At 38.8% G+C, this 27,975-nt stretch overlaps 1 protein-coding gene across 11 annotated transcripts in view; it reads right to left on the reverse strand.

Annotated features, from left to right (window-relative positions):
* The window catches only part of kcnma1a (potassium large conductance calcium-activated channel, subfamily M, alpha member 1a), an 845,585-nt gene that overhangs the window by 137,981 nt on the left and 679,629 nt on the right, over positions 1-27,975 (reverse strand). For 7 of the 11 annotated variants that reach the window (XM_072583314.1, XM_072583317.1, XM_072583315.1 and 4 more), the window contains 3 exons: positions 20,270-20,356; positions 11,581-11,657; positions 6,040-6,213 (listed from right to left, as the gene is read on the reverse strand). In XM_072583314.1, coding sequence (XP_072439415.1) covers positions 6,040-6,213; positions 11,581-11,657; positions 20,270-20,356 — 338 coding nt within the window. The remainder of the gene's footprint in view (positions 1-6,039; positions 6,214-11,580; positions 11,658-20,269; positions 20,357-27,975) is intronic. The other 4 variants (XM_072583323.1, XM_072583322.1, XM_072583320.1 and 1 more) reach the window with 1 other exon arrangement.

Raw genomic sequence — 27,975 nt, forward strand, 5'->3', positions numbered from 1 at the left:
GCAGGCTGCTAACCTAATGCAAACCTTTAGTCAACAGTGTTGCATAATCAAGAGTAAATGAGCAGTCTCAAATGGTCCATTAATCCTCAGCTCTTCGGGAAAGAGGCACCTTGCCACAACTCTGAAGAAAAATTTTAATATAATAATGAAAGGCTGCAAAATGAGACCATTGGGATTATTTATGAGCCATACCAACATGGGTACAATGGGCTGAATTGCCTCCTTCAATGCAGCAATATCCTTTCCACTCTCTGAAAGCTTACCTTAGAACACAAGCTCACTGTGTGCAATATAGAGTCATAGAGATGTACAGCATGGGAACAGACCCTTTGGTCCAACCCATCCATGCTGACCAGATATCCCAACCCAATCTAGTCCCACCTGCCAGCACCCAGCCCAAATCCCTCCAAACCTCCCCCCCTCAAATTCATATACCTATCCAGATGTCTTTTAAACAGTAGGTGTAAGTCCCTGTTCTTACTACCCTAAAGGCAGGTTGTCGTGTCTCAAATCAGGTGGTAGACAGTGAAGGAAGAGGCAGAAGCAGAGAGAGGATTCTTTGCTGTAGCAATGAAGAATTCATGACAAATCTCAACAATTAGAAACAGCCATGGTGTGCAAAAGCATTCAAATCACAATTCCACGTTAAAAAGGATTTTTAACAATTTAGGGAGGGTAGCAGATTGCCACTATCCTTTGTGTCAAGGATACAGAGAGAACGGTGGCAGAAAAAGAGACCCTGAAACAAGAAACAAATGGTATCACTGATCACCCAAATTGTAAATGATAGGGATTGGGTGGAGGGTGAGGTCTTGCAGAGATCTGACAGCAATGGTATAGATCTTAAAATCTAAAAACGCAATTTGCTATGATGTGGAAGACCAGTGGAAACTGCAAAGAAGTTGGACCTTGGGAGAGAAATGGGAGGGAAGGGAGAGCAGTGGGAGCATTGGGATTGTGATTTTTGTGTAGGATTCTGTAGCAGTTAAGATTCCAGACTGACTATTTGGAGCAAAGGTTAGTTGCCCACAGGAAGAATTAAGCATCAAGACACTTTATTTTGTCTTGGATTCCTGAGCCAAAGAGTAAGTTTAGGGTCTGCCTTCTGAGCAATAAAAACTGTAATAGAAGCATGGAACACCAAAGGGTGCTTCAGACTTGCACTGCCTTTTCCCATTCACATCACCAACTGGAAGAGACTACACCCAACAGGATTTTGGCAAGCTAAACATTAGTCCTTATTTAATTAGGTTGAGCTATGCACAGAAATGTGTGCTACAGTTTAAGAAATTAGGTGCAGCTTGTGTTTTCACATTTCATTTTTCATGTTTTACTTTCACCCATGCCAACTGCCACTCTGTTCCCTCTTGATTTGTGTGAATATCAGCACCCAGATGCCTGTACATATTGTCAACAAAATCCTGTTTGCAAAATGTCCCAGTCCTTTGGACCGCAACCGCCGTGTAAACATACAAGCTTTTCTTTAAATGTCACTAAGATGTGTGATTGTATTTTCTGTAAATACAAGGAAGAGGGGCCTCATGAAACAGATACAGATTTCTATAAATTAAAATACAGCTTTGTTTGGGGAACACCTGACTACATGGCATTCAGGGAAAATGACAATGCATAAAACAGGAGCACATCTCAAGTTTTACAAATTGATTGCTTAATTGTGACTCATTTTCTTGTGCTTGTTGTACTCAGTATTAAATATTGCAACACACAAACATGGATCACAGGCAGCTTTTTGTTCACTTGGCATTCTGGCCTCCTTTGCAGAAAAAGCTTTATGGTATAAGAGCAATCCAAAGTGTCGAGAGTCTAGATTTCATTATGTGAATCCTTTGACTTCCCTTTGAAACGTAGTACGTACATTGAAGATGGGCCAGGAAACGTCCAAAGTAATTATTGTGTTTGCCAGTTTGTGGAACTGGCTATGTGATCTAACTGAAATATCAAAATTGTGTTGTAATGAAAGAAAATTGTCTGACAAAACCATGGAGTGTGCTAACGTTACTGGGGTCCATACTGAAACCAAGCCAAGTAATGATATAATGGGCTTTAATGAGTATCTAGGGAAGCAATCTAGTACCACAGTGAAAGACAAAGGGCAAAAAGCATCATAGCTGAACTGACACTAATTCAAGCTGATTGTCAGAGCAGCTGAAGAATGTAAGAAAGGAAATGTGATCTGTACATTTGACCTCTCTTTGATTCCATCCCCCACTGCTGCCATTTCTAATTGTCAAATAGTCAACATTTCACATCTGCTCATATTAATTTAATGAAAATCTGAATCTCACCACTCAGTGTCCTTTCTTTTCCCCTTGATTTCACGAACTGTTTCAGTTAAGCAGTCTCTGAACTAGATTGCTTTCCATACATTTATTTTCCTCCTACTGGATTTAAACTATTACTCAACAACTATTCATCAGTTGAACAATTGGAATTCTTCCTCCTGAAGCAAGAGGAATGTTTGCAGTTCAACAAATAGATGTAAACAACAAAAACAAGTGTAGTCCAACTAAAATGGTAAGTAAAGTTCACAACAAGTTGGAAACAACATTGGAGTTTTCATTCTAGGTAACTTCAGCAATCTATGCACACGTAAGTCTAACAGTTAAAGTATAGGCCAGTTTGAAAGCAGAATCTGTTTAGGGAATTTCAGTTTAAGTTAGAATTAGAATTCCTACAGTGTGGAAACAGGCCATTTGGCCCAACAAATCCACACCCATTCCCGTACACAGGTTACTCTAGACTTCCTCTAACTAATGCATCTAACCTGCATATCTCTGAACACTATGGGTAATTTAGTAGGGCCAATTCACCTGCACATCTTTTGGACTGTGGGAGGAAACCAGAGCCCCTGGAGGAAACCCACACGGCACAAGAAGAATGTGCAGACTCCACACAGACAGTTGCCCGAGGCAGGAATCGAACCCATGTCCCTGGCCCCTGGCGCTAAGCACTGAGTCACTGTGCCCCCCCCACAAGTTGTTACATGTTCCAAGGAAAGTGGCATCTGCTTATGAGGTGCACTTTGAGATTAATAAACTATAAAAGTACGGATTTAATACCTGTGCTTGCACAGTGGTTTGAGACTGGTACTTGCATTGAGTGATGCAATTTCAGACAGATACCTGACATCCCACAATCTACCAAAGGGCTCATTCAAGATCTTTTTATTGCCTCCAATCTTGATTCTTTCAATGTTATCTTTTCCAGCTAGTCTGCCACCCTCCATAACTTGGAACACTGCTGCCAGTTCCTCACATAGAATAATCCCTGCTCATCCACATATTTTTCCTCCCTCACACACACAATATATCCCAGTTCCCATGCATTAACATTTTGAATTTCCAACTCTGAACTAACATACAATTAAGACCTTGCTTGTCCTAAATTCTGTAATCTCTTTCTGTTCAACCCCTTTCCATACCATGCATTCAAGCAAAGCATTCAAGACAGCATTGGATAATGAGCTGGATATAAATAACGTGCATGCATATGGGGAGAAAGCAGGAAATTGGCAGTAGGTAATGATGCTCATTTGGAGAGCCAGAGCTGACAAGATGGGCTGAATGGCTAATACCTCTGTGATTCTTACTAGTCCATTCCCTTCTGCATGTTTGCTCATTCTGTCTTTGCTTCTTCACAGCTGTTGTTTCAGCAATCTAGCTTTTGATCTCTAGAATCCTCCCTTTAAACCCCTCTGCCTTTCCATGTTCCTCTCCTACTGAAGACCCTCATAAAATCTTCCCCTTTGACGAACCCTGCGGTCATCATGCCTGAGGTGTGCTCCTTTATTTTAAGAGTCTATTTCCTTCACGCTGCAGTATAACATCATGAGACATTTTCCACATTAAATCCACAACATAAATGTTCCATGGGATATGGTTTGAAAATTAGTAAAATGCGGAGAGGAACGGGGTTCAAAGTTTCTACTTTTTCTGTGATGTAGAGAGGCCGAACTGAGTTCTACTGCCAAACTTCCCATCATCTGCTAATAAAGAAAAACTGAACTCTGTTCAACACGTTACAAATATTTGTAACATTTTAATATTTGTGAATGGACAAAAATTAAAAATGTTAATTTTTAAAATTAGTTTTTAGGATAAGGACATTGTAGGCTGGCCAGCATCTATTGCCTGTCCCTACTTGCCCCTGTAAAAACTGATGGTGAGCTGTCTTCCTGAATCTCTGCAGTCTGGGTGCTGTAGGTAGACCCACAATGCCACTAGGAAGAGGGTTCCAGGACTTTAACCCAATGGCACTGAAGGAATGGCAATTTATTTCCGAGTCAGGATGGTGAGTGGCTTGGAGGGGAACTTGCAGATGTGGTGTTCCCATAGATCTGCTGTCCTTGTCCTTCTAGATGGAAGTGATCGTGGATTTGTAAGGTACTGTCTAAGAAGCCTCAGTGTATTTCTGCAGTGCATGTTATAGACAGTACACATTGCTGTTACTGTGCACCAGTGATGGAGAAAGTAGATTTTTGTGACTGTAATGACAAATAAGCAGGCTGCTTTGTCCTGGATGGTGTCAAGCTTTTTGAATGTTGTCTGTATTTATAACTTATACTTAGAAAGTAGAATGAAGACTGGAGTATGTTTTGAACCAATGAGGTCAAAGGAAAAATACTTGATGCAAGTTGATTTCACAAAACTGACCCAAGTTCAATTTTGGTGACAGTGACAGAATACTGCACACCTTTGCATTGTTTACTGGCATCAATACAAAATGTGTGGGTATAACTCTTTTGGTTAACTGCCAACACTCGGTTCTATTCAGACCATAGTTGGAATCTGTTCTGCAGGTTTCAGAGGTGTCTTCTTCCAGGTCTAAGCTGGAACAAACAGTTTCATTTCACAAGAATAATTTAAAATTGCATGCCATGCAACACAATTCCAGTCTCTCTTTTCTGAACAGCTAGATTAAGATCTCTGGCAATGTTTACGCCCAGAGTAAAACACCGTGGTGTCAAGCTGGCAATTTCGAACCTCGAACTAACTACAGACAGAGCCAAGTGCGATTGTTGAAGACTTGGCTTAATGCAGAACAATCTGATTCAATCTAAATGTTACCTCTTGGTGTAAACAGATTATACTATGAAATAAGATAACAGAATTACTATTTCTTAAAAGGGCCATGGCATCCAGCAACAGAGCAGGCTCAAATATTTCAATTCTCAATTTCTGCAGAGTTGTCAATATACACTGTACAACTAAATAAATAAGTTGGAAGGTATGTATTCTAGTGAAAACTGTGGGAAAACCGATAAAGGATCCAAATTTCAACTTTACGTTCATTTGATCTACTCATTGCTCAACTATGGGTTCATGATACCAATGTTTGACAATGGCTTTAAAGGGATTTTTGAAAAATCTTTAGTGGGTTGATTGTAGAGTCATGGTAATATGATGGTGCATAATTGGTTATGATTTCATATTTGCCAACTCATCACTAATCTGGATGTTTGCATGTTTATCCCACCAATAGGAAATTGAAACAATGTTGAATGCTGTGGGTGTTGGTATCAAGCACATAGAATGGGATGTTTGAGTCTGCAATGCCAGGAGGTATTTGGCACTGCTCTGAGCATGTAATTGTGGGCATTGTGTATTTGTGACAGAAAGAGATAGTAAAAGAACACTTAAAAACTTAAAAACAGCAATAATTAGAAGTAAGTCAGCTAAATTCAAAAGGATATTCCAGCCCCACCCGACCCCAGTCATGTACTTTAACTTTAATGAAGTCACTTCTCCACACTTTATCCAGAATGACATTGAGACATGGAATAATTTCAAAACCACACCGTACCAAGAACATCCACATCAAAGCTAAACTGTGGGTCTCCCATGCTCATCCACAGACCCAAGTTCTAGCAAAAGCACACATAGCCAACTTTGTCACTAGGAAGCTCAATGAACATGACAGCAGTGGCAACTAAATTACAACTTACTGGACCACAGAATACAACACAGAAGGGACGACCCCACATAGGACGGACATGGAACAGCATGGTGTTAAACTTACAGGCACGTAAACTGGTGGAGCAATCATTAACAGAGACAGAAGAAAGTGGGAAGGTTCTCTCAAGGGTGTCCAAGTTACTATGTACACTGTCTGACATGCAAGTGCAGTCACGCTCACAGCGTCCGCAATCAAAACAACATGCGAGTTTCATTCTCTTGTAGATGGACATCTTGGCTATAATCATGTTTTCGATGGAAGGAGAGGAAGAGGAGCAGGTTAATGGCAAGGTTACTCAGTCTGGCAGTTGGAAGGAATTAACACGGGATCTAATACAGGCCTTAGTAACATACGCAGGCTTGACAAGGAAGAAGAGCTAAGACTATTTCACGAAAGGAGCGATAAGAAAATCACATTTAAAAGTTCAAAAGCAAGAGTTCAGCAGATAAGTTTGAATATACAATTCACATTCTTAGATATTTTCAAGTTCATGCCACACGGGATACTGTTCAACAGGAACACAAGAAACTGGTGAAAATTTTAATTGTAAACCTGCTCATCATATCCCTTTTAAACAATTTAGCCAAAGCAGGCAATCAATGGAAAAAGAATTGTATTTTTGTGATTGTTCTTTTCGCCGCTCTCCATTGTTTTGCACAAGCATGTGGTGCTGGCAAGAATTTGGTATAATTAGCATTTCCTTACAATTAATACTATGCTAATGAGCATGACAAAATTTAGGTAGCACATAAAATACAGGTCCAATTCTTTCAAGCACACAAGATGCCAAAATGGTTATTGTGCTAATTGATTCACTTGTTCAATGAAATTTGTAATATAAATAATATACACCATATTATTTGATAATAAACCTAATGTACTGGCAATGAGGAATAATTTAAGTTTCTCATATTAAGTAAAGCAAAAATCAGTCTTGGATGAACAAGCCATTATGCCACGTGAATGACATACTTAAAGCTCTCAACTGAGTCAAGCACTGACCTAAGGCCATTTATATCAAAATTACTGGCCAAGCAAGGGTCACGCTATGATTGAGGAAAAAAAGGCACTGGAAGGTGAAGAATGAGAGGCATCTTCAGTAGCATCCCCATTTCTCTGCGGTCTTTTCAGCAGTTAGTTGCAAAACATTAATTTTCAGGAAAATCTTTTTTTAAGATTATCCGCTAGCTGAGAAAAAAATGATCATATCATGCAGCATTAAGCCTGTTCAATGCACGCAACAAGACTGTTCGGTTAGCACTGTTACTTCAATGAAGGAAGTAGCATCAAAAAATAATAAATGCTGATGATGCTGGGTAGCATCGGCCTCTTGTCTTCCTTTGAATGATGCCAATCTTTTCAGTGTGACATTAATTGAGTCTGACAAGTCTTTAAAAGGAATGGAATCTTGAGGGAGATTAACCATTTTTTGATCTTGTTTCTTGAAATGAAACCAAATACTTGAGCCAAATTATTCTTCCCAATCAATGGGGGAATTGTGAAGAAGACGTGGGTGCCTATTTTTTGTTTTTTTTTTAAAAAAAGGAAGACTTGAGGAAACTATTTCTGAGTCCATGCAGAACCACCAAAATAACAGCATGCTGATAAAAATAAGAGCCTTCAACCTTGGCAATAATGAAAAGGTAATAAAAAAATTCAAAAAGGTTTATTAAGATTGAAGCATCCATAAACATTAATATTCTAGCTTGTTTTTCAAAAAAAAACATGCTGTAAGAAATACACTGCATTCGTTGTGGAAATAAAACGCAAACATTAATAGCACTTTCAGACAATGACATGTTAGTTGTTAATGAGATGCATGTAGTTCTACACACGAAGGACGTGTCCACTAACTCAACACACAAACTGCTGTATGGATTCCTTGCAAAAACATGTTTATACTGCCACTTTTATATTTTAAAAAAATGATTTTTTTTTGGAATAATCATCGTTGAGGAGGACCCGAAACACCACGCGCTGTTGGAGACCAGAGGGGGAATAAGAAGGTCTCTGAGGACATCTAGTGGATGGCTATCAGAGAGCACCATGCTCAGCAAAAGGTGAAAACTGTCAGGGTCCAGTCACGTGTAGTGAGTAAAAAAGGGCCCAACTACCAGGAAGAATCAAAATGGTGACAAATTCATTTTAATTCAATGTCTATTGACACTTATTTTCATAAAAATGGAATGAGGAGTTGAGGGATAATAACAGAAGAACAAGATGGTTGTTTTGAATGGTGAAATAAACTTTTTCTTCTGATAATAGTTTCTCAATTTGTGGGATTTAGAAGATGGCCTGTTCAGTGAAAATACAGCAGCAATATTAAACTGAGAAGCAGGCTCAAAATGGTGGCAGCATCCAAACTACCCTCACAATCTACTAAAGAAAGCTTTCCAACACCTCTATTTTTCCATAATTCGAGTAGAGTACCAGGGCCAGGGGCTGTTTTTTGTAAAATAGGGATTTTGTTTTGCCAACTAATAAAATTAGGCATTGGATTTTATTGCTTGAGCTAGACTGTTGATGCAGAAGTAGTGTTCTCTGTCCACCTGTTTAACATTCTCCACATAATATTAGAGTAAGATGCACAAACAAAACATTACTTTTGAAAGATTTTAACCCTCTTTAAACATTCTGCACTGTTTTGTTCAAAAAGAAAGTTTCTTATTTGTTCACTGAAAGCTATACTTTATACAGGTTCTGTAGCCCATACAATCTCGACAATGGGTATTCAACTACATCCTCATATGTTGGCTATACACAACACTTTGTATCAGTGGGTCAATGATTTGCAGTTGGAAGCAGGAACCTTGACTATTGTTTCCCTCCAAATGTAGGAATATTGGTAATACCACAGCCTTCAAACTATCTGAGGTAGGCAAAATCAGCTCACCTAGATAACCAAATCTGGCACCTCTTTGCTGGCCTTTCTTGGTGGTACACTAGCCTTTCTCCAGTACCAAGGCACTATGTCAGTAACATTAAAATCCCTTGACATCAATGCTATATCCTCTGCAATGCAAATTTTCAGGACTCTCAGATCATGGGGCAAAACCAAATTCTCCAATGGAAGCAGCACTTACACATTTGCCACATCTGAAGCTATCTGTACTGCACTCATGTTGCCTAAAGAAAGGTGAAAGGGCATCCTAGTGACAAAAATGGCAGCATGGCTTCTAAACTCCTTTTGCACCTCAAGTGAACATAAAAATTGGAAACATTGCAATAAGGTTTTTGGAATGAATGCAATACTTATTTTATCTTTCCTCTTTATGCTATCATCAACCAATAAAAGCTCATTGAACTCCAAACCTCACTACCACTCATTTCTTTGCTTTAACTGAATTTTTACGCTGGTATCTTGCCGCTGGGCTGCTGTATTTTCTACAGATTCAAAGTGATCTGTGGGCGGTGCTGAAGATGATGTGTACGTATGATGTAACTGCTACACATGCAACATAAAAATCTCTTGCTTAAGGTAGACAGGTTGGATCGCACTCTGGGCAACAGGGAACCCGTTTTTACTCACAATAGATCACTACCAGTGTGAAGTTAAATTATAGAGTTTCATGTTCCAGGGCAGCAAGGAGAAAAATAAATTAAAAATACATCAATCATCAAAAGGTATTGCAATCATTTCATACATGGATTCTCATGTGTTTTGAGTTCCACGGAAAAAAAGGTCTATATGCAACTGTGTTTCGTGCTTTCTCTTTTTCCATTACATTTTCTACAACATGAGACAAACCTAGAAGGGATGAACACTTAAAAAAAATAAGTTCACATATACAGCAGAAATATCGTTATGTATCAAAATTCAGCATTCTTTTTCTAACAATTTCCTTCTTTGGGTGGTGGGGGGGGGGCAGGGGGAGGTGAAACTGAACTGGCTATTGCAATTACTACCCCACCCCAACTTCGTCACCTCAAAGAAATTTGTCTTTGCAAATTCTGGACCATTCTTTAAATAATTCAGATTACGATGAAAAAATAATGATACTTTTAAGCTGATTTTTTTTTTGTTGTGCATTCAAGCAACCAAGATTTTCTTCTTCCATAAAAAAGATAAAGCTACTCACTTTAATTATTCTTGACCTCCATGGATGCACAAAGTTTTTTTTTGTTTAAATTATTAATAATGGGCCTAAAAGGTTTGGACAAGTGACTAAGTAGGTCAGGTATATGTTAACAATGTGACATGACTAATGCCAATATAATGATAAATCTGCTGGACTTTCATTCTAAATGTGACAGCAACTACTAAGATGTGTGCTCTTCTCAAAAAAAACCTCCGCATTTCTGGTACTGTACTCAAGTATTGCATTTTGCATGCTCCACCATTATGGACTGTGAAATACAATGCATTTGGCAAGGGTTTGTCTTTGTTTTTCCAGCTGACTTGGAGCATTACCTCTAGAGTTTTCAAACAGCAGCAGTTTAGTTCTGACAAGCTCTTTCTTCAGCCTCACTAATCATGTCATTTTATTTATACATCTGTTCTACATCACATCATTAATAGACTGAAATTTGGACTCCTCATTTTAGGCATTCCGTTATTCTCCAAGTATATTTTTAATTTTTTGCATGCAGCTTAATCACATTAATGATAATTATTTTTCGCTCGCCAATCTGCAGCATTCATTAATTTTCCCCGATTTCCCATTATGTATTAATGGCATAATGTTAATCTAAACCTGCCTTCCTTTCAGGTAATTAAACTTCCTTTCATATAGTCTGAAAAATGTTGCTCTCCGCTTAATTTCTCTTGCCTTAGTTATTTGACTAGTTAGAAAGAGTTGGTAAAGGGCATTGATGGCACAGTTATATTGCCGCAAGCAGGTGGCCAACAGAAGCTAGGCACTGTGCCACTGAGCAAGTAAGAAGATAAGTCAAACAAACTATTCCATAGCCACTCTTTGGCCAATGTAGTTGGCCAAGTTCTGAACAACCTGGAGCCAGTTATTGGTCCACTCTATTGGCTGCAGGGAACAATGGGTATTGGGGGAAGAGTTTCGGCCTTTACAAATTGAAGGCAAAATCCAAGATTTATCCATTCTGATGCACATAAAAGCATTAATGTTCTGCTCTAAAATAATAATTTAATTGTTTACAGGGGTTTTTACAACGTTTTTACAACATTAAGAGTTGACTTATAATAATTGTTAAGAGTTGAGTTCTCACACATGCTGGCCTTCATACACATCTTAGGTAAAAGATTTATATCTTGTAACAAACTTTATGGCAGTTGAACCAAATTCTGCCAAATAGGAACTATAATTAATGGTGGAGCTGCAATAAAATATGCACCTGTACATTTTATAACTGTTGGATATGAGTGTTTGGCTGCTGGATAGCAGGCATTTATAGTTTGTTGCTTATACACAATGCTCACCGGATGAGTAAATGCAGATTTACATTCAATAATGTACCCACTTCTGACCACCAATGACAAGCTAATGACAGAAAATATTTGATGTTTGATCTGCCTTCCACCAATAACTATACACTGTTGGCACAATAAGATTATTCAAAATGCACACTGATTGCAATGTACAGTTACTAATAACAAGATAATAATGCAAAACAAAAGACATTTTTACTTACGTCGTTTGCAGCCACATTTCTTAATCCTTTTTGTATCTGTGATGTCATCATGACAAGCTTTGCAGTAGAAAAATGCCCTGAAGCAATAAAGTACAAGGATGACCATTTATTGGACAGAAGCCTTTGCTCAGGCTACAGTGCCACATTTTTCACTCACACCCAACATGGCTTATTCAGATGGAGAAAGGTAGTGTAATGTCTTAGACAGCTAATCTTTACATGCGTTAAGTTCAAAGATGTAAGGCCAGAATTTAAGTTCCAAATTCCACAGTAAGGTTCAGTAAGATTGTTTGAGGGGAATAGGAGAGACATTTCATTCCAACTGAAGGAAAAAAAATTCAACAAAACATAAAAGGCCATTTGCCTCATCAATCCCGCTCCTTTCACAGCCATGCACACTTTGTGTTATCGTGGACTCTACCCAACATATTTAATCTCCTGAGGAAAAGTTGTGTGAAATTTCTCCCTGACCCCCTAAGGTAATTGACTGAAACTCCAGAATATCAATCTATCCTAACAAGACCCATTATTCAATTCTGACCAGCTGCCTCCAACCAATGACGTTTCCATGGCGTCGGTGTCACAAGAACTATTGTGTTTCCGAAAGTCATTGATCATCTCTGTCTGGACGTATCATTATATTCTTCAGTTCTACCTTTAACCAGATATGTAGCTGCTCTTCTTAAAGGAGTTAATCAGCACAGCCTGAACTGTTTTTTTTGCTCAGAATCTGTTCCAATATCTACACTACTCTGTGGGGGAAAGAACATTCTAATCTCAAGTCCTGCCTGAGGCATGTTAATTTTGTTCTCATTTCCTGTAGTTCTGCACTCACCGTCCAAGTTAAATAACCTGCTTACATCTGTATTATCCATGACTATCAGCATTTTAAAGATCTGGATCCTTTCCTGAACTAACTTCTCCAATGACAAATTCAGTTTGGACAGCCTCTTTTCATAAATCACAGCCCTAAGGCTTCAATCATCCTTGTTCTTCCTGTAAAATGGTTTTGTTAGTGAAATTTTCGACTCATAAGTGTGTGGGATACTAAATGATGGGAATGGAGAAGTTTATGCCTGGCACCTAATGTCAGCATTTAACAGGTCAGCTATGGACGAAGCTCTCTCAACCAAACAATTTAACTGTTTGCCAGCACCTTCAGCAAAGTAAAATACTCCCTTCATTGCAGAATTATCAAGCTATGTTTGACACCAAGTCACAGAAGATATATTTATGTTGAACATACAAACTGAGTGTGAGAGGAAGCCATTCAGCCCCTTGCTTAGGGGACCACAGTCCCGCCTATCCCAGTTAACCTTTCACCTCCTTACTTAACAAGAACCTATCTACCACCTTTTCAGGAGGCAAGCTCCAAAGACTCTCAACTTTAAGAGAGAAAAAATATCACCTCATCTGTTTGAGATGGGTGACCCTAGATTTTAAATAGTGACCCTTAATTCCAGATTCTCCCGTAACAGAAGACATTCTCTCCACATCTGCTCTGTCAAAATGCTAGGGATCTTGTATCTTTCAATAAAGTCAGCTTTTACTGTTCTAAAGTGCAGCAGATACGAGCTTATCCTGTCGAACCTTTCCTCATAAGAAATCCCTTAAAAAGAGGACGGGTCTGATGAAAATCATCCATCTACACTTACTGTCAACTCCCCTTCATAACTATCCCCTTCCTATTACCAATATCCTGGGTGGATTTGGTGCCTGCAACAGGTTGGAAATGTCTAATCTAGAAGTGCAGTAGGCCCATTGAGGAGGCAAGAGCTATAGGTTGGTGGGACATCCATCCCTTGGATCCTTGACTAAGGTGAAGGTCCACTGATGGCTGTGAATTGCTTGATGTATGGGCCTTCCATGCGAGATGACACTACTCTCACCACAGCTGAGTCCACTGACACCTCCACAAGATTCAATCATCAGAGTCAGTGAAGAATCCTTTTACCCTCAAAAGTATCAGATGAGAAACAGCATAACTTAGCAGCTGTCTTCTGTTATAGATTAGTGCAGTGTGGAAGCAGGCTATTTGGCCAAACGAGTCCACACTGACCATCCAAAGAGCATCCTACCCAGACCCACCCCTCTATCTCTGTAACCTTGTATAGCTAACCCACACAGGGCTAATCCACCTAACCTGCACGTACCTGGATACGATGGTCAATTTCTCACGGCCAATCCACCTAACCTGCATGTACCTGGATACGATGGTCAATTTCTCACGGCCAATCCACCTAACCTGCACGTACCTGGATACGATGGTCAATTTCTCACGGCCAATCCACCTAACCTGCATGTACCTGGATACTATGGTCAATTTCTCATAGCCAATCCACCTAACCTACACATCTTTGGACTGTGGGAGGAAACCAGAGCACTGGCAAAAACCCACACAGACACAGGGGAGAATGTGCAAACTTCATACAGACAGTCACCAAAGGCTGGAATCGTTCCTGGGTCCCTGGTGCAGTGAGGCAGCAGTGCTAACCACTGAGCCACTATGCCGCCTGTCTTCTCTCGACATATTGCAGTATTTAATTTTTTTTTGTATTTATAATTCATGTTTTGCATTTTAAATATCTCTATTTCGCAAAATGTATGATTTCTAAATTAAAAATATCTTTCTTCACAAAGTCGAGTCCCATTAAAAAGAATATGAAATGATATCCCTGTGAATTACTCTCTAGTCTTGACTGGGGGACTAACACAACACTCATAGGTACATAATACGAAAAGGCAATTGGTAGGTATTATCCCAGATCTAATTCTGCAGAGCTGACCACAGGACAATAGATTAGAGAATTGAACACCCTTTTTTTGCCATCACTGACTCTGAGCTTGAACCCAAAACATTCAGTCTAAGAAACTTCAAACCGCAAACTGACCAAAGTAGATTCATGAAGTCGTAATTGGCAACAAGAGAGTAACACTTGAGGAACAAAAGATTCTTCAAGTTACTGGCACTAAACAAAATGATTATTAGCCACTTCTGTTTCTGGTCACTCAGTTTCTCAGAAGCAGAGGTCCATCAGACTAACCATTGCCCACAAGCAAGAACTGGTTAGCATGAGTCCAGTATGTGATGTTCTTCTGTTTTCAGGTTCAATGCAGATGAGAGAAACTTTCTGTCTTTAAAAACAATAGTATTCATCTTTTTTTTGCTGTTATTTATTTTAAACTTAGATTTCCTCTGGATCAGTTTTAGATTTTGCTTTCCTTGCTGGCAGAAATGAGGCCTATCAGGATCTGCCTTCAGTAAGGCTCATTTAACCCATCTGGTAGTTTAATAGACACAAATAATCGAGTAACAACCAAAGGTGTTACTTCGATTCTGAATTCAAATTATGGGTCCCATTTTAACTTTCTGTCACTGAGTAGGCTTTGAATGAGTTAAAACAGCAAATGCCCACATCTTCAAAGAATAGAAGCAGTGGCTTTCTGCTGGTCAATCCTGATGATTTCTGATCATGTTGAAAGAGAACCAGCTTACATTTAAACAATTGCATTCTTCTCTAATTTGCATTGAAAACTGCATTCAAATCAATTGTATGATTAATTCTATGCTGTAATGTTAACAATTTATTTTAACAACCCAAACCTTGAACTGTGTGCATTCCCACCAGGCAGTGTAAGATATGCTACTGAGGAACACCTTGAGATCTTTAGAAAAATCAATATTCCTTATCTGTTTAAACATTGAATGGAATGAATTGTATCTTAATGTACAGGGGAGCACAATCCAGCAAGATCTTTTGAGGGGAGTTCATGGGTAATCAGTCTTTACTAAAACCTGTGTTCCATTTATCATAACCAGTTTAAATATTACAGCAAAATCCATGTTGAACAATATCACTAATGGCTAAATAGTTGCTGCATCATTTAACTAAGTCCAGTTCAGTGGGTGAGTGGATTGCTACCAAGTCTTTTAATGAAAGGTTGATACATCATAACAGGCATTAACAATCATTAATGCTTTGTTGGAAGTTTGTCCTGAATTCTCCTTCCCTAGGAAGGTTGGAAAAAGGAACAGCGTGAGGGGCCAATCTACAGCTCTCACTCAGTTCTCAGCTCTTCACCAAATTCAGGATTTAGTGCTACGCTGAATGGCATTGGCTTAATATCGGGCCTGTGTTCTCAGAAGATTACAAGAATGAGAGGTGATCTCATTGAAACGCACAGAATTCTAGAGGGGCTTCATGGGGTGGATGCTGACAGATTGGCTCTTCTGGTCAGGAGACCCAAAACATGGACCAGTCTCCAGAAAACAGCCCACCACTTAGGAGGAAGAAGAGAAAATAAATGAAACTAAATAGTCCATGTGGCATTAACCGAGGCATCGGAAACAACAATGGCAAACTTAGTTTTGTCAACTCCTGACTAATGTTTGGGACAATGTGCCAAACTTTGGACAAACCTTACTCACAGTCAAGCAATAGCCTGACATGGTCATATTCATGGCATCATACCTTGCAGACCATATCCCAGATAACACCATCACCATCCCTAATTACATCTATCCCGCTAGCAGGGCAGCCTATCAGTTGTGCTGTAGAGGTTTACTGTTGGGAGGCAGTTGGCCTAGAAGTCCTCAGTATTGACATCACGTCAAACATAGTAAAGGAAATCTCTCACTAATTATTATCGACTCCATAGAACATAGAACAGAACAGCACAGAACAGGCCCTTCAGCCCATGATGTTGTGCCGACCACTGATCCTCATGTATGCACCCTCAAATTTCTGTGACCACATGCATGTTCAGTAGTCTCTTAAATGTCCCCAATGACCTTGCTTCCACAACTGCTGCTGGCAATGCATTCCATGCTCTCACAACTCTCTGTGTAAAGAACCCGTCTCTGACATCCCCTCTATACTTTCATCCAACCAGCTTAAAACTATGACCCCTCGTATTAGTTATTTCTGCCCTGGGAAATAGTCTCTGGCTATCGACTCTATCTATGCCTCTCATTATCTTGTATACCTCAATTAGGTCCCCTCTCCTCCTCCTTTTCTCCAACTCACTATCAGCTATTAAATCAGTACCTCTCCACGCTGAACGTAACTTGGAGTAAACACTGAGGGTATCAGGGAGCAGAATGTACTCTGTATCAGTGACTTCAATATTCATCAACAAGAGTGGGTCAACACCACCATTACTGACCAAGCCAGTTGAGTCCTAAAGGACATAACTGTTAAACTAGTTCCTTGGTAGATGGTGAAGGTACTAATGAAAAGGAAAAACACCCTTGATTTTATGCTCATCAATCTGCCTGCCACTGATGCATCTGCCACATCAAGTCTGCACATTGAAGATTTCCTATTTCATGATAAATTGGATCAATTTGAACAGATCTAGCAATTCAAGACTGGGTAGCTATGAGTATTCCCAATCATTAGCAGCAGTAGAACTGTACAAAAACATAATCAAAAACTATTTTGCTCAGCCCATCCCCCGCTCTACCATTACCATCTAGCCAGGGGAATCAACCTCAGTTCAATGAAAAGCACAGGAGTACAAGCTAGAAGCAACATCAGGCATATTGAAGAAAATGAGAGCTTTTGCCCGAAATGTCGATTTCGAAGCTACTTGGATGCTGCCTGAACTGCTGTGCTCTTCCAGCACCACTAATCCAGAATCTGGTTTCCAGCATCTGCAGTCATTGTTTTTACCGTGAAGAAAATGAGGTGTCAACCTGGTGGACTACTTGCATTCCAGACACCATAAGCAGTATATAATAGAGGGCTAAGTGATTCCACAATCAACAGATCAAAGGTAGTCTCTGCAGTCGTGCTACATCTAGTTGTGGATGGTGGTGGCCAATTAAATAACTCATTGGAGGAGGAAGCTCTATAAAGATCCTCATCCTCAATGAAGGGGATGCCCAGAACATCAAGGGCAAAAGATAATGCTGAAATATTTGAAACAATTTTCGGCCAGCTGTCAATTATTCATCTTATCCTCCAGAGATTCCCTAATGATAAGAGTCTTCAGTGATTTTGATTTGCTCAATATGATGCCAAGAGATGGCTGCAAAAGCTGCGGGCCCTGACAACATTACAGCAAACATCCCGAAGTTTTGGGTGTGCTCCAAAACTTACCACACCCCTAGGCAAGCTATTTCAGGACAGTTACAACATGACAAAGTGGAAAATTGTCCAGGTATGTCCCATACACAAAAAGGATGACAAATACAATCTGGATAATTACTGCCCTATTGGTCTCCACTTGATCGTCAGTCAAGTGATGGAAGTGCTATCAAGCAGCACCTACTCAGCAATAATCTGCACCACCAGGACCACTGAGCTCCTGACCTCATTACAGCCTTGGTTTAAACATGGACCAAGGAGGAGAGATGGTCTTTGACATAAACACTGGACTTGACCAAGTGTGGTCAAGAGCCCTTCCAAAACTATAGAGGGATTTGGAATCAGGGGAAACCTCAATGCTAGTTGGTCCCATTACCAAGCACAATAGAAGTTAGTAATTGTTGGATGTTAGTCATCTCAGCTCCAGAACATCGCTGCTGGAATTCCTCAGTGTATCCTAGGCCCAATAATCTTTAGTTGCTTCATCACTGGCCTTCCCTCCATCATAAGATAGGCAGTGGGGATGTTGACTGATGCCTGCCCAATGTTCATCTCTATTTGCAACTCCTCAGATACTGAAGCAGTCCATGTCCAAATGCAGCAAGATCTGGACAATATTAAGGCTTGTGTTGACAATTGCTAAGTAATATTGATGCTTGCAAATGTGCCAGGCAATGAAAATCTCCATCAAGAAAGAACCTAACCCTCACCCTTTGACATTCAATGGTATCAACATTACTGAAACCCTTACTAACAACATCCTGGAGTTATCACAGATTTGAAACTGAACTGGACCAGACACATGAATACTATGGCTACAAGAGCAGGTCAGAGAATCCCTGCAGTGAGTAACTCTTTTCCTGACTCCCCAGAGCCTGTCCACTACGTACAAGACACATGTCAAGAATGTGATGGAATACCCCTGATTTGCCGGATGACTTCAGCTCCAACAACATTCCATGATACCATCCAGGACAAAGTAGCCCATTTGATTCCCACCACATCCATGAACATGAAATGCTCTCCCTCCCTGCAACCTTTCAAATGGCACAGCAGCAGCAGTAGTGACTACCGTCCACACGGTGCGCAGCAGAAATTCACCAAGGCTCCTTAAACTACAACTTCTATACTCACAACCACTACTATCTAGAGTGATAGACAGCAGATACATGGGAACAGCACAACCTGCAAGTTTCTCTCCAAGTCACTCACCATGCTGATTCAGAAATATCTTACTACTCCTTTAATGTCACTGGTTCAAAATCCTGGTACTCCTTTCCTAACAGATTGCCTTGTTAAAGATGGCAGCTCATCAGCACAGTTTCACAGGCAATCGGGGATGGACAATAAATACTAGCTTTGCCAATGACATCCACACCTCATAGAGTCATAGAGATGTACAGCATTGAAACAGACCCTTCGGTCCAACCCGTCCATGCCGACCACATATCCCAACCCAATCTAGTCCCACCTGCCAGCACCCGGCCCATATCCCTCCAAACCCTTCCCATACTTCCCTCGAAGGATTGAGAATCTCCAGAATACTCTCCCCAGAGCGTGATGGATACTCTATCCCTGATACCTTTAAGGCTGAAACAGACAGATTCCTCTCATTTCACAGGGACCCAGTTGATATCACTAGTGGGGAGGAAAGAGGAACTGAAACTCACAATTGGCCATGATCATATCAAACAGCAGATCTGGCTCAACAGCCCCTATGGTCTACTTCTGTTCCTAGTGTTTTTGGCATTGAAGCAATTCACATTGTTGGATTTGAGTAGAATGAGCTTTGCTCTCTATCTTGACCCTGTTATACATGACCAAGTGACCTTAAGTAACTCACCAGATTCTCTGCAGAAGATCTCTGGCAATATTGTGGCATTCATTGCTGCAAGAATATGATTCCATCCCTTCCTAATTTTGTAATATGCTCACTGGTTATCTGATACGTCACTTAAAAAAGAAAGTGCTTGGAATTTTTTTGAATCCCACCCTGCTTCTATAAAAATTCTGACTGGCACTAATAGTCACAGTTCTAATACCAGCCAAAAGCATGAAAGACTCTGATCCATGAAATTCCACAAAGACAGTCAACTCATCAGAGTACCATTGTCTAAGAACATCTTCTCATGGGATTATACCCAGCACTATGTTCCATTCCTTCCAAAGCCAACAGTGGTGGCTTTGACAAAGACAGATTAAGCATCGGGTATAACGGTATCTGAGCAACATTATGAGCAGACAAATGAACTTGGCCATCTTGCTTGCCATGACAGCAACAAAACTCCCAGCTGCTTTTATTAAGTTTGGACAGTTCACAGTTACATCCATCCCTTTCACATTTGAATGCTGAAGAACATTTTGGAATTAACGCCAAACTATTAAAAAATTATCATCCTAACTTATGAAAATGCTTTCTTCCCATAAAAAGTGAGTTGCTGGATTACAAGTAATAATATTCTCAGACTTGACTTGATATCTCACTATTCCAAAAAAAGCAAAAATATAGGAGTGAATATTGTTTGGCATATTTCATCATTAATTGGAAACAGATTACATTTGCTTTCATTTTCCAAGGATCTCAATCAAACAATTACCTTTTCACTTCTTTGGCATCACTTGCAATGAAGAATCCCAATGTGCCTTCATGGATCTTGATGTGGTTCCCAGGATTGATTAGTATGCTACTCAGTGAAAACAGAAAAACACCAAATTTCTGTTACCTGCAGCTGAAGAAAAGCATTGTCTTGATAGTAAGTGTTTCAAAGGGGAATGGTGAAAATATTCCCACGGCAATTGAAAACTCTCTTACTTAATCTGCACTTCAAGTACACACATTCCGACAGATGATTATAAATGATTCAATTAATGACTGAAAGGAGCTTGTTTATCAGACCCATAATATTAAGATAAGCAAAGCACCATCTGCTTCAAAACATACACCCTTAAACAAATCTCATTTTAGCTCATTTGAAAGTCTTTGATAACAAAGCAAAGTTTAGGCTTTTAAATTTAATCTGGGTGATGTAGCTCATTGCTAATCACAGCATCTGAACTGACTTCAAAAGTGCAGTTTAAAGGTTAATTTTCAGGATGAATGTTTTTTGATGGGTGACTGCTGCCTTACCTCTATGCAGAAGTAGTGCTTTTCTTTGCTACAAACCTACTTGTTCTAATTTGCCAATTTTTTTTGTTCTATTTTGATTAGGACCCTGCTCCCTCTTGCTGTTATGATGACACATTCCCCAACTGACAAGGTCCCAAGAAACCTTCTTGTCAAGCTCTCCCCATTACTCTTGAGCTGGTTAAGAGGAGGAGATATCTGAAGTGAACTCTTTAGTTTTTATTGAGTGTTACTCTGATGATAATATGTTGCGATCAGATACTTTCCACTTGAACAACTTCTGATAAAATGGTTTAGGAATTGGATGGGGGTTTGATAGGCAAAACAGTTATACTTGAACCAACCAACATTACTGAGGCAAGAAAGATCTTGACAGCAATATTCTGGTGAAATGGAAAAGATTCTTCACTGAGTGACCACCATGTATGGACTGAAATCTAGCCCTGTATCCTTAAGGTGAAGCTACTATTCACAAATAATTTACCAGGACAGCTGCAGTGTCAAGCAAACAAGTTTCATTAGTTTGTTGGTTCCCCTCTGATTGCAAAACAATGTGAGTTCTGTGTAATATCATTAATGAACCGCAGCTTATCAATGCCTTAAAGTAAGTCATAATTCTTTAAAGGTAATACACATCAAACTGATAACTATTGCACGGCACAGCTGTACGCTAAATTATGTAGCTGAACCAAAAGAAAGAGATGGCTGGTATATACTATCGACAAGAATCCCAATCTGTGTTTAAATAAATCTTACTTTAATCCCAATTGTTCACAATATTTATCCAGCTCTTTCTTCTGGGTGCTCTTACACTACTTGATTCTATATAGTTCTACTTTCATATCCAAAGGCTTTGATTACTGGTTGACAAGAAGAAAAAAAACATGAAAAAGACTAGCAATAGAGAAAGCACACTCAAGATAAGGGATCTTCACAAATAAAGCACAGCAAGACCTAAATTGCTTCCAGGGATGAATTCCTTGCAGTTGGTGATGTACAAGTGTTATCGATAGGGGTACATTCTCACCTCTTGGTTTGCTGGGATTATACCAGCATCACCTTTCATAGATACAGCTAAATTCCACAAGGGTTCTTCAATAGACTGAGGAGAATACCAGGCATTTCAGTTCTTTTTAAAAAAAAATCTTCCTATTCCCTCTGCCTTGTTCTTAGAATCATTCATCAACGAGCTGCTGTTCCTTTGATTTACATTATCCTTGCCTCCTACTGTTTTAAGTATTTCTGGAACCCTGCACAATGGATCTTGGCCCTTCACTTTCCTTTCTGAACAATAAAAAACAGCTTTCAAAGTAAACCTGCTAACATCATTTAATGCAATAATATTTCTAAATGGAATGGTGATTCTGTTTTAAAGTCAAATTTCATTTATCCTAAATATAGAGAAAATATGGAACCATACAGATCAATGAGCATCAAAGCTAATGACTTTTCTGGATAGTTTTTGTTCTTATTCTAGATTCACTACATTGATCTTTCATTTTCAATTCCCCCATTTTCTTGCATGCAGTTTTTATCTTCCTAGCTATTTCTATGTTTGCTTAATGCACTTCCACTATCTCACCAAGATTACTTTCCTACTTAGGAGTCTTTGATTTGCTATTAAGCAGTCACAAATTACTTAACCCATAAACCTCCTCTCTGTCACTGCAGTTTCTGATTATTTCTAATATCTTCTTCACCTTTTACTCCCAACTAACTGCAATCCCCTCCTCCTCCACCTTTATTAAGTTAGTGATTCTCATGTACTTGTTTTTCTACACTTGTTAAAAGTTATTGTTTCACTTCTGGTATAAAACATATTGAATTCTCTACTGCGCAAGTCCTGAATTGTTGGAAAGCTGACTTCAAGAAACTGATGATTTATTCTAAACAAAATAATTTCACAGTAAATGAAAAAAATCTTTTATTTATCTCACACTTTATGACATTGTTGAAAGATCTCAAAGTGTTTGACACAATGAACATTCTTCAATATGGGACTCATTTGCACTGGCCTCCAATTGTTGGGAAATAGCCCAGCTTCTAACAATGATCACATGTTCTAATTGCCTAGTTCATGAAGTTTTGAACATTTGAGTCCAGATATGTTCAATTCATGGTTCACTCTTAATACTTTCTAACAGTTTTTGTTTTAAAACATATTATATAGTTGATGCTTTTGCTAATCAAATGCATGTGGGCCTTCTTTCTTGCACTATTACTAGATGTAACAAAGAATATTATGTTAAAAGATGCTGTACTTAGTTTCCCAAAGAGGAAAATATGAAATATACATTTTAAATCAGACACTATGGTATCTCTAAAAGCTGGTTTGGGAAAATGGTTTGTGCTTCTTGGATTTATTATGAAATTTATCAACAATACCAAGAGATACATAATATCAATGTTGTAAAATAATACCACTTGTGTGTTATTATTTATAAAATGTCTCTGTATTATTATCCTGCCATAATTTGTATTGCTGGGTTGAATGGAACTGTTCTAATATGTGTCTTTATCATTTAGTTGACCGCACGTATACATTGCACACTGGCGTATGTGCCCCTGTACTCTCATAAGTGTTTCATTCTTTATGAAATCAGAGTTCTGCAGACATCAGATTCAATCTAATATTCAATTGGCATTCTAATTAGATTATAAATTAATAAAAACCAAGTCTCGGTATAGATTTCCATGTATCAGCAAACTATTCATATGGTGCAAGAATGACATATTAACAGATTAATTTTTAACAAGAAAAATCAAGGAAAAATCCCAGAAAGCAAATTTATGTTTGTATCGAATAGAGTTCAGTTAAACGTGGCAATGACATGCTTTCACCACAAACACAGAACAACACCTTCAAAAGTAGAGGTATAACCATTGCAAACCACATGTGATTGTAGTTAACTGAATGGCATTGGAAGCCCTCTTACTTTTGTTGTACATATACCACTGCACACGAGCTTGGAGTCAGACAAAGGAAGGAGGTCAGTAGGATTGGGGGAAAGAAGGGGAATTCATGGGACAAAAAAAAAAGAGAATAAGCAAGTAGCTACTAAGCTAGTTGGGTTAGCAATTGAATGCCACTTGGAAAAACAAAAATCATGAAAAAAAAATCAAAGAATAAATTTGGTATCTTTGGGCTAAAAGATATTGCCAAAAATATTAATTTACTTCATGCATTAATATTTCATTCAATGTCAAGCAACAAACAGGGGTAGGAGATGGGCTCAAATGACAAGGGCCTGTCTTTTACAGTGGGCTAGGAGACAACCTGCAAGTTTGCTGAAGCAAGAAAAACTGTAAAGAAATTACAAAAAACTGCTTCTGAAATATATATTTTCATATTTAGTGATCTGACTGTGTAAACATTGAGTGCAATCAGTTACCACCAGGGCATCTTAAAATTATAATTGCAAAAAAATTCAAATTCATTAATTAGCTAATGAATCAAGTTTTTGACTGTTCATTTTTCCCTTTCATTTCAATTAATCCACAAACAACACGAACTACTGTTTTGAGGTACAAAAATCTGAAGACAGACAATGGGTAAGACATCAGTTGAAGACGTTGACAACCAGACAGCATAATAACACCTTGGCTGACTGACATTTATGTTGCATCATTATGGGGGATGGGGAGGAATAAAACTTTATGCCAGCAAAGGTTTTAATAGGGAATGACTGGAAACACAATCCGTGAGATAGCAGAGAATGAAGGACCATCTGGAAAAATATATACAAATATCACTTTTGTTCGCAAAGAAACTAGTGTAAGGACAAGAAACTTCTTAGAAAAAAAGGATGTCAAATGTTAACTATTTGATGTGCTTTCATATCACCCTGCTGATTTGCTGAGAGAAAAAAGGAATAAGCTAAGAAATATGTCCCAAAGTGAAAGGTTTAAAGAATTGAAGGGAAAGTTCAGATTGGTTGGAAAGCAAATGAAGAAAGCTTTACCGCTTGGCACCTCTGTAAACAACAAGAAAACAATTCAATCAACCAACGTGGCAGGAACAAACAACTTGCAACAAAAAACAAAGGAAACATTCCAACTTGGCAAACATAAGACAAACAAAATAGTTCTTCATCTTTAAAAACATGAATGTGACAAAACGCAAAAGGAAACCTAGTAACAAAAACACAAAGTTTGAACATTGTACTGTTTTCTCTGTGATGTGAAAGAATTAGGGAGATGAGTTAGTGCACTCCAACGGGTATAGGCATTAGTCTTAGTCATTCACTGTTCTGATGAAGGGACCCTCGACCCAAAACATTAACTCAAATTTCTTTCCACGGATGCTGCCAGACCTGCTGAGCTTTTCCAACAATTTCTGTTTTTGTTGGTCATTCATTATGCTACTTTGCAATATTTACATAGTACACCATGTTTGGCTAAAATAGTTGTGCGTTTTAATAAGTGTGGCTCTTTGACAGCTAATCAAGCTTCCTTGCATCTTTTCTCACACTTACTTCACTCCAACAAAACAAAAAATGAATACAGGTTGTGTTTTGAATGATCCCTATGTGCTCTCAAATTAAACAATATAATTAGCCTTTCTGTTAAAATCTCCCATAAACTTTGAAGAAAAATAATAAATGAATCAAGAAGCAGGAGGTGCTGGAAATGCTCAGCAGCCTGATCTGCACCTGAAAGAGAAGGAGAGATTTCTGATGCGACCTTTCACTAAAATTGCTTGGTTAAAGCTAAACATCCAACCTATGCACTAACCTAGTCTCTTTTAGCTGGATGAGCTGCTGTGCTTCCCCAACATTTTTCCTAGAAAAGTGCCCTAAGATGCCTTTTTAACCTAATTACTTTAAATTTATACTTTGTAAAAGTTTCTATAACATAGAATTAATCAATCATATTTTAATGGAAGAGAGTGGACAGGAAATGTATTTTACATTAAGCTGGCATATAACATTGGACACATATAATGACAGTGAGAGGCTGATTAGACTTGCTAATTAGCATTGGTTGATACATAGTTTTTCATGTGAGCAGTTCATTATGTCTTACTGGTGTCTGATGTATGCAGTATTGAGTAGAAGGTTAATATCACATTTAAATGAAATTAAGATCAGTTACCAGTACAAATACCTAGCAATACTACTCTAGAGAGGTATAAAGTTCTTCAATTGAATATCTTTGAGATTATCTTTTGATAACAAAGACTGCATTTACTTGAGCATTGTGAACCCTTCATTACTGGCAGTGAAAGGAATTACAGTATTAAGTACATTCAGTCTAATATTCTGTCTGTTCAATGAACATAACAGCTTAAGAACTGTAACGTACAGACTCTTTAATGACCCTTCTTGCAGAAAATTGGATTGAACATGAATATGAAACAATAATTTAGCCTCACCTACTGCCTTTGAAGGCCTCATAGCTTGGGAATAGAAGCTATCTTGGTCCTTAACCTAAACGACAATACTGATTTAACTGACCTGTTCTAGTCAGTTTGTTTCAGTACTGTTTAGTACACCTTGGGTAGTGTTTAAGAAGTGACGTACAGCCAGCAATTTATTTCAACCAGCTTTGCATAATCAGTCGCTGCCAGGCAATATACCCAATTTGAAGGAGCTATTCAAATGATTGTCTCCACTTTAGCACCTAATACATATCCACAGCTGTGAATGGGCATGTAATCTTAGTTCTTTGAGAATCTACAGTGCATATTACAGCTAATTGGGATTAGCATTGAATCAATAATGTTTGCTTAATGCAAATAAGTGGATTAAAGAACAGTTTGCTTAACATGAAGCTGCTTCCATTAAGTGGATTCCACTGTGTTAATGAGTTTAAATCAGTACCATTTATTCCCTTTCACACTTAAGGGCAGCTATATCTGAAATGCATTCACCTGATGAGATGTATCATTCCTTTTTGCCAGTTCAAATCTAACATTAGATGACTTTTATATGGTTAAATGTGGCATTGGATGGGATGGACTGAGTTCACAGAGCACATAAATGTTGTCTATCACAGTGGCCATTACCCCATTGCAGATCTTGCTACTGAGCAAGATCTTCCCGATCATGTATGCAACACAAAACCTTCAAAGCTATCAATGCCTTGCTACCACATTACCATCAATCAAGGTGCCAGTGGGGATTAAATGACTATGTATAGGAAGTAGCTTTGAAATGCAAGGACAGTTCTGATTAAAATTATGCTAAATTAGAAGGATGTTAAGCATTAATAATTAACCTTGCTCAGCTCTATCAAGATAATTTTATTGACGAATATGTTTTACTAACTGTGTACTTTCAGAAAGGTCATGATATTCCCACTGGAAATAATGTTAATGTCTGGTAAATCACATTAATAATTTGGTTGATGTCTTTACTTAAGGATAAGAAGAAACACTTGGTGGGTCTTAATTACAAACAAAAACAGAAATTGATGGAAAAACTCAGCAGGTCTGGCAGCATCCGTAGCAAGAAATCAGAGTAACAATTCATTCCTGAGTTCTGAGGAAGGGTAACTGGACCCGAAACATTAACTCTGATTTCTCTCCACAGATGCTGCCAAACCTGCTGAGCTTTTCCAGCATCTGCAGTTATTTCAGTGGCTATTAATTGTCTGAGATTGTAGCACAGTGATAGTGTCCTGACCTCTGAGTCATGAGGCTTTGCGGTCAAGTCATACCTGCTCTGTAGATGTGTCATAAGTTCTCTGAACAGAATTTGTTTGAGCCTTCTTGGGGTACAGTGATGATGTCCCTCCCTGTGGACTGGGAGGCCCAGGTCAAATACTACCTGCTCCAGAGGTGCATAATAAACTCTCTGAACAGGTTGATTAGAAAAAAAAGGTTAAATAAAAAAAACCTCCAATGACTCTTATGGCATAGTGGTAGCATCCTTTCCTCTGGACCAGGGAAAATGAAATGGCATCTCTGAACAGGTTGACTAGAGAGAGAAAAAAGTACTCACACCTGTAGTGGCTGTTGTGGCACAGTGGTAGTGTCCCTAACTCTGAGCCAATAGGTCTATGTTCAAGTTCCACTTGCCCCAGAGGTGTGTCAGAACAGGTTACTTGAAATACCTACATGCACCCACACCTAATGGCTCTTGTGTCACAGAAGTAGTGTCCTTACCGCTGAGTCAGGAGACCCAGGTTCAAGCCCCACCTACTCCAGAGGTGTGTAATAATATATCTGAACAGGTT

The sequence above is a fragment of the Chiloscyllium punctatum genome, chromosome 13 (assembly GCF_047496795.1).
Source record: "Chiloscyllium punctatum isolate Juve2018m chromosome 13, sChiPun1.3, whole genome shotgun sequence".
NCBI lineage: Eukaryota > Metazoa > Chordata > Chondrichthyes > Orectolobiformes > Hemiscylliidae > Chiloscyllium > Chiloscyllium punctatum.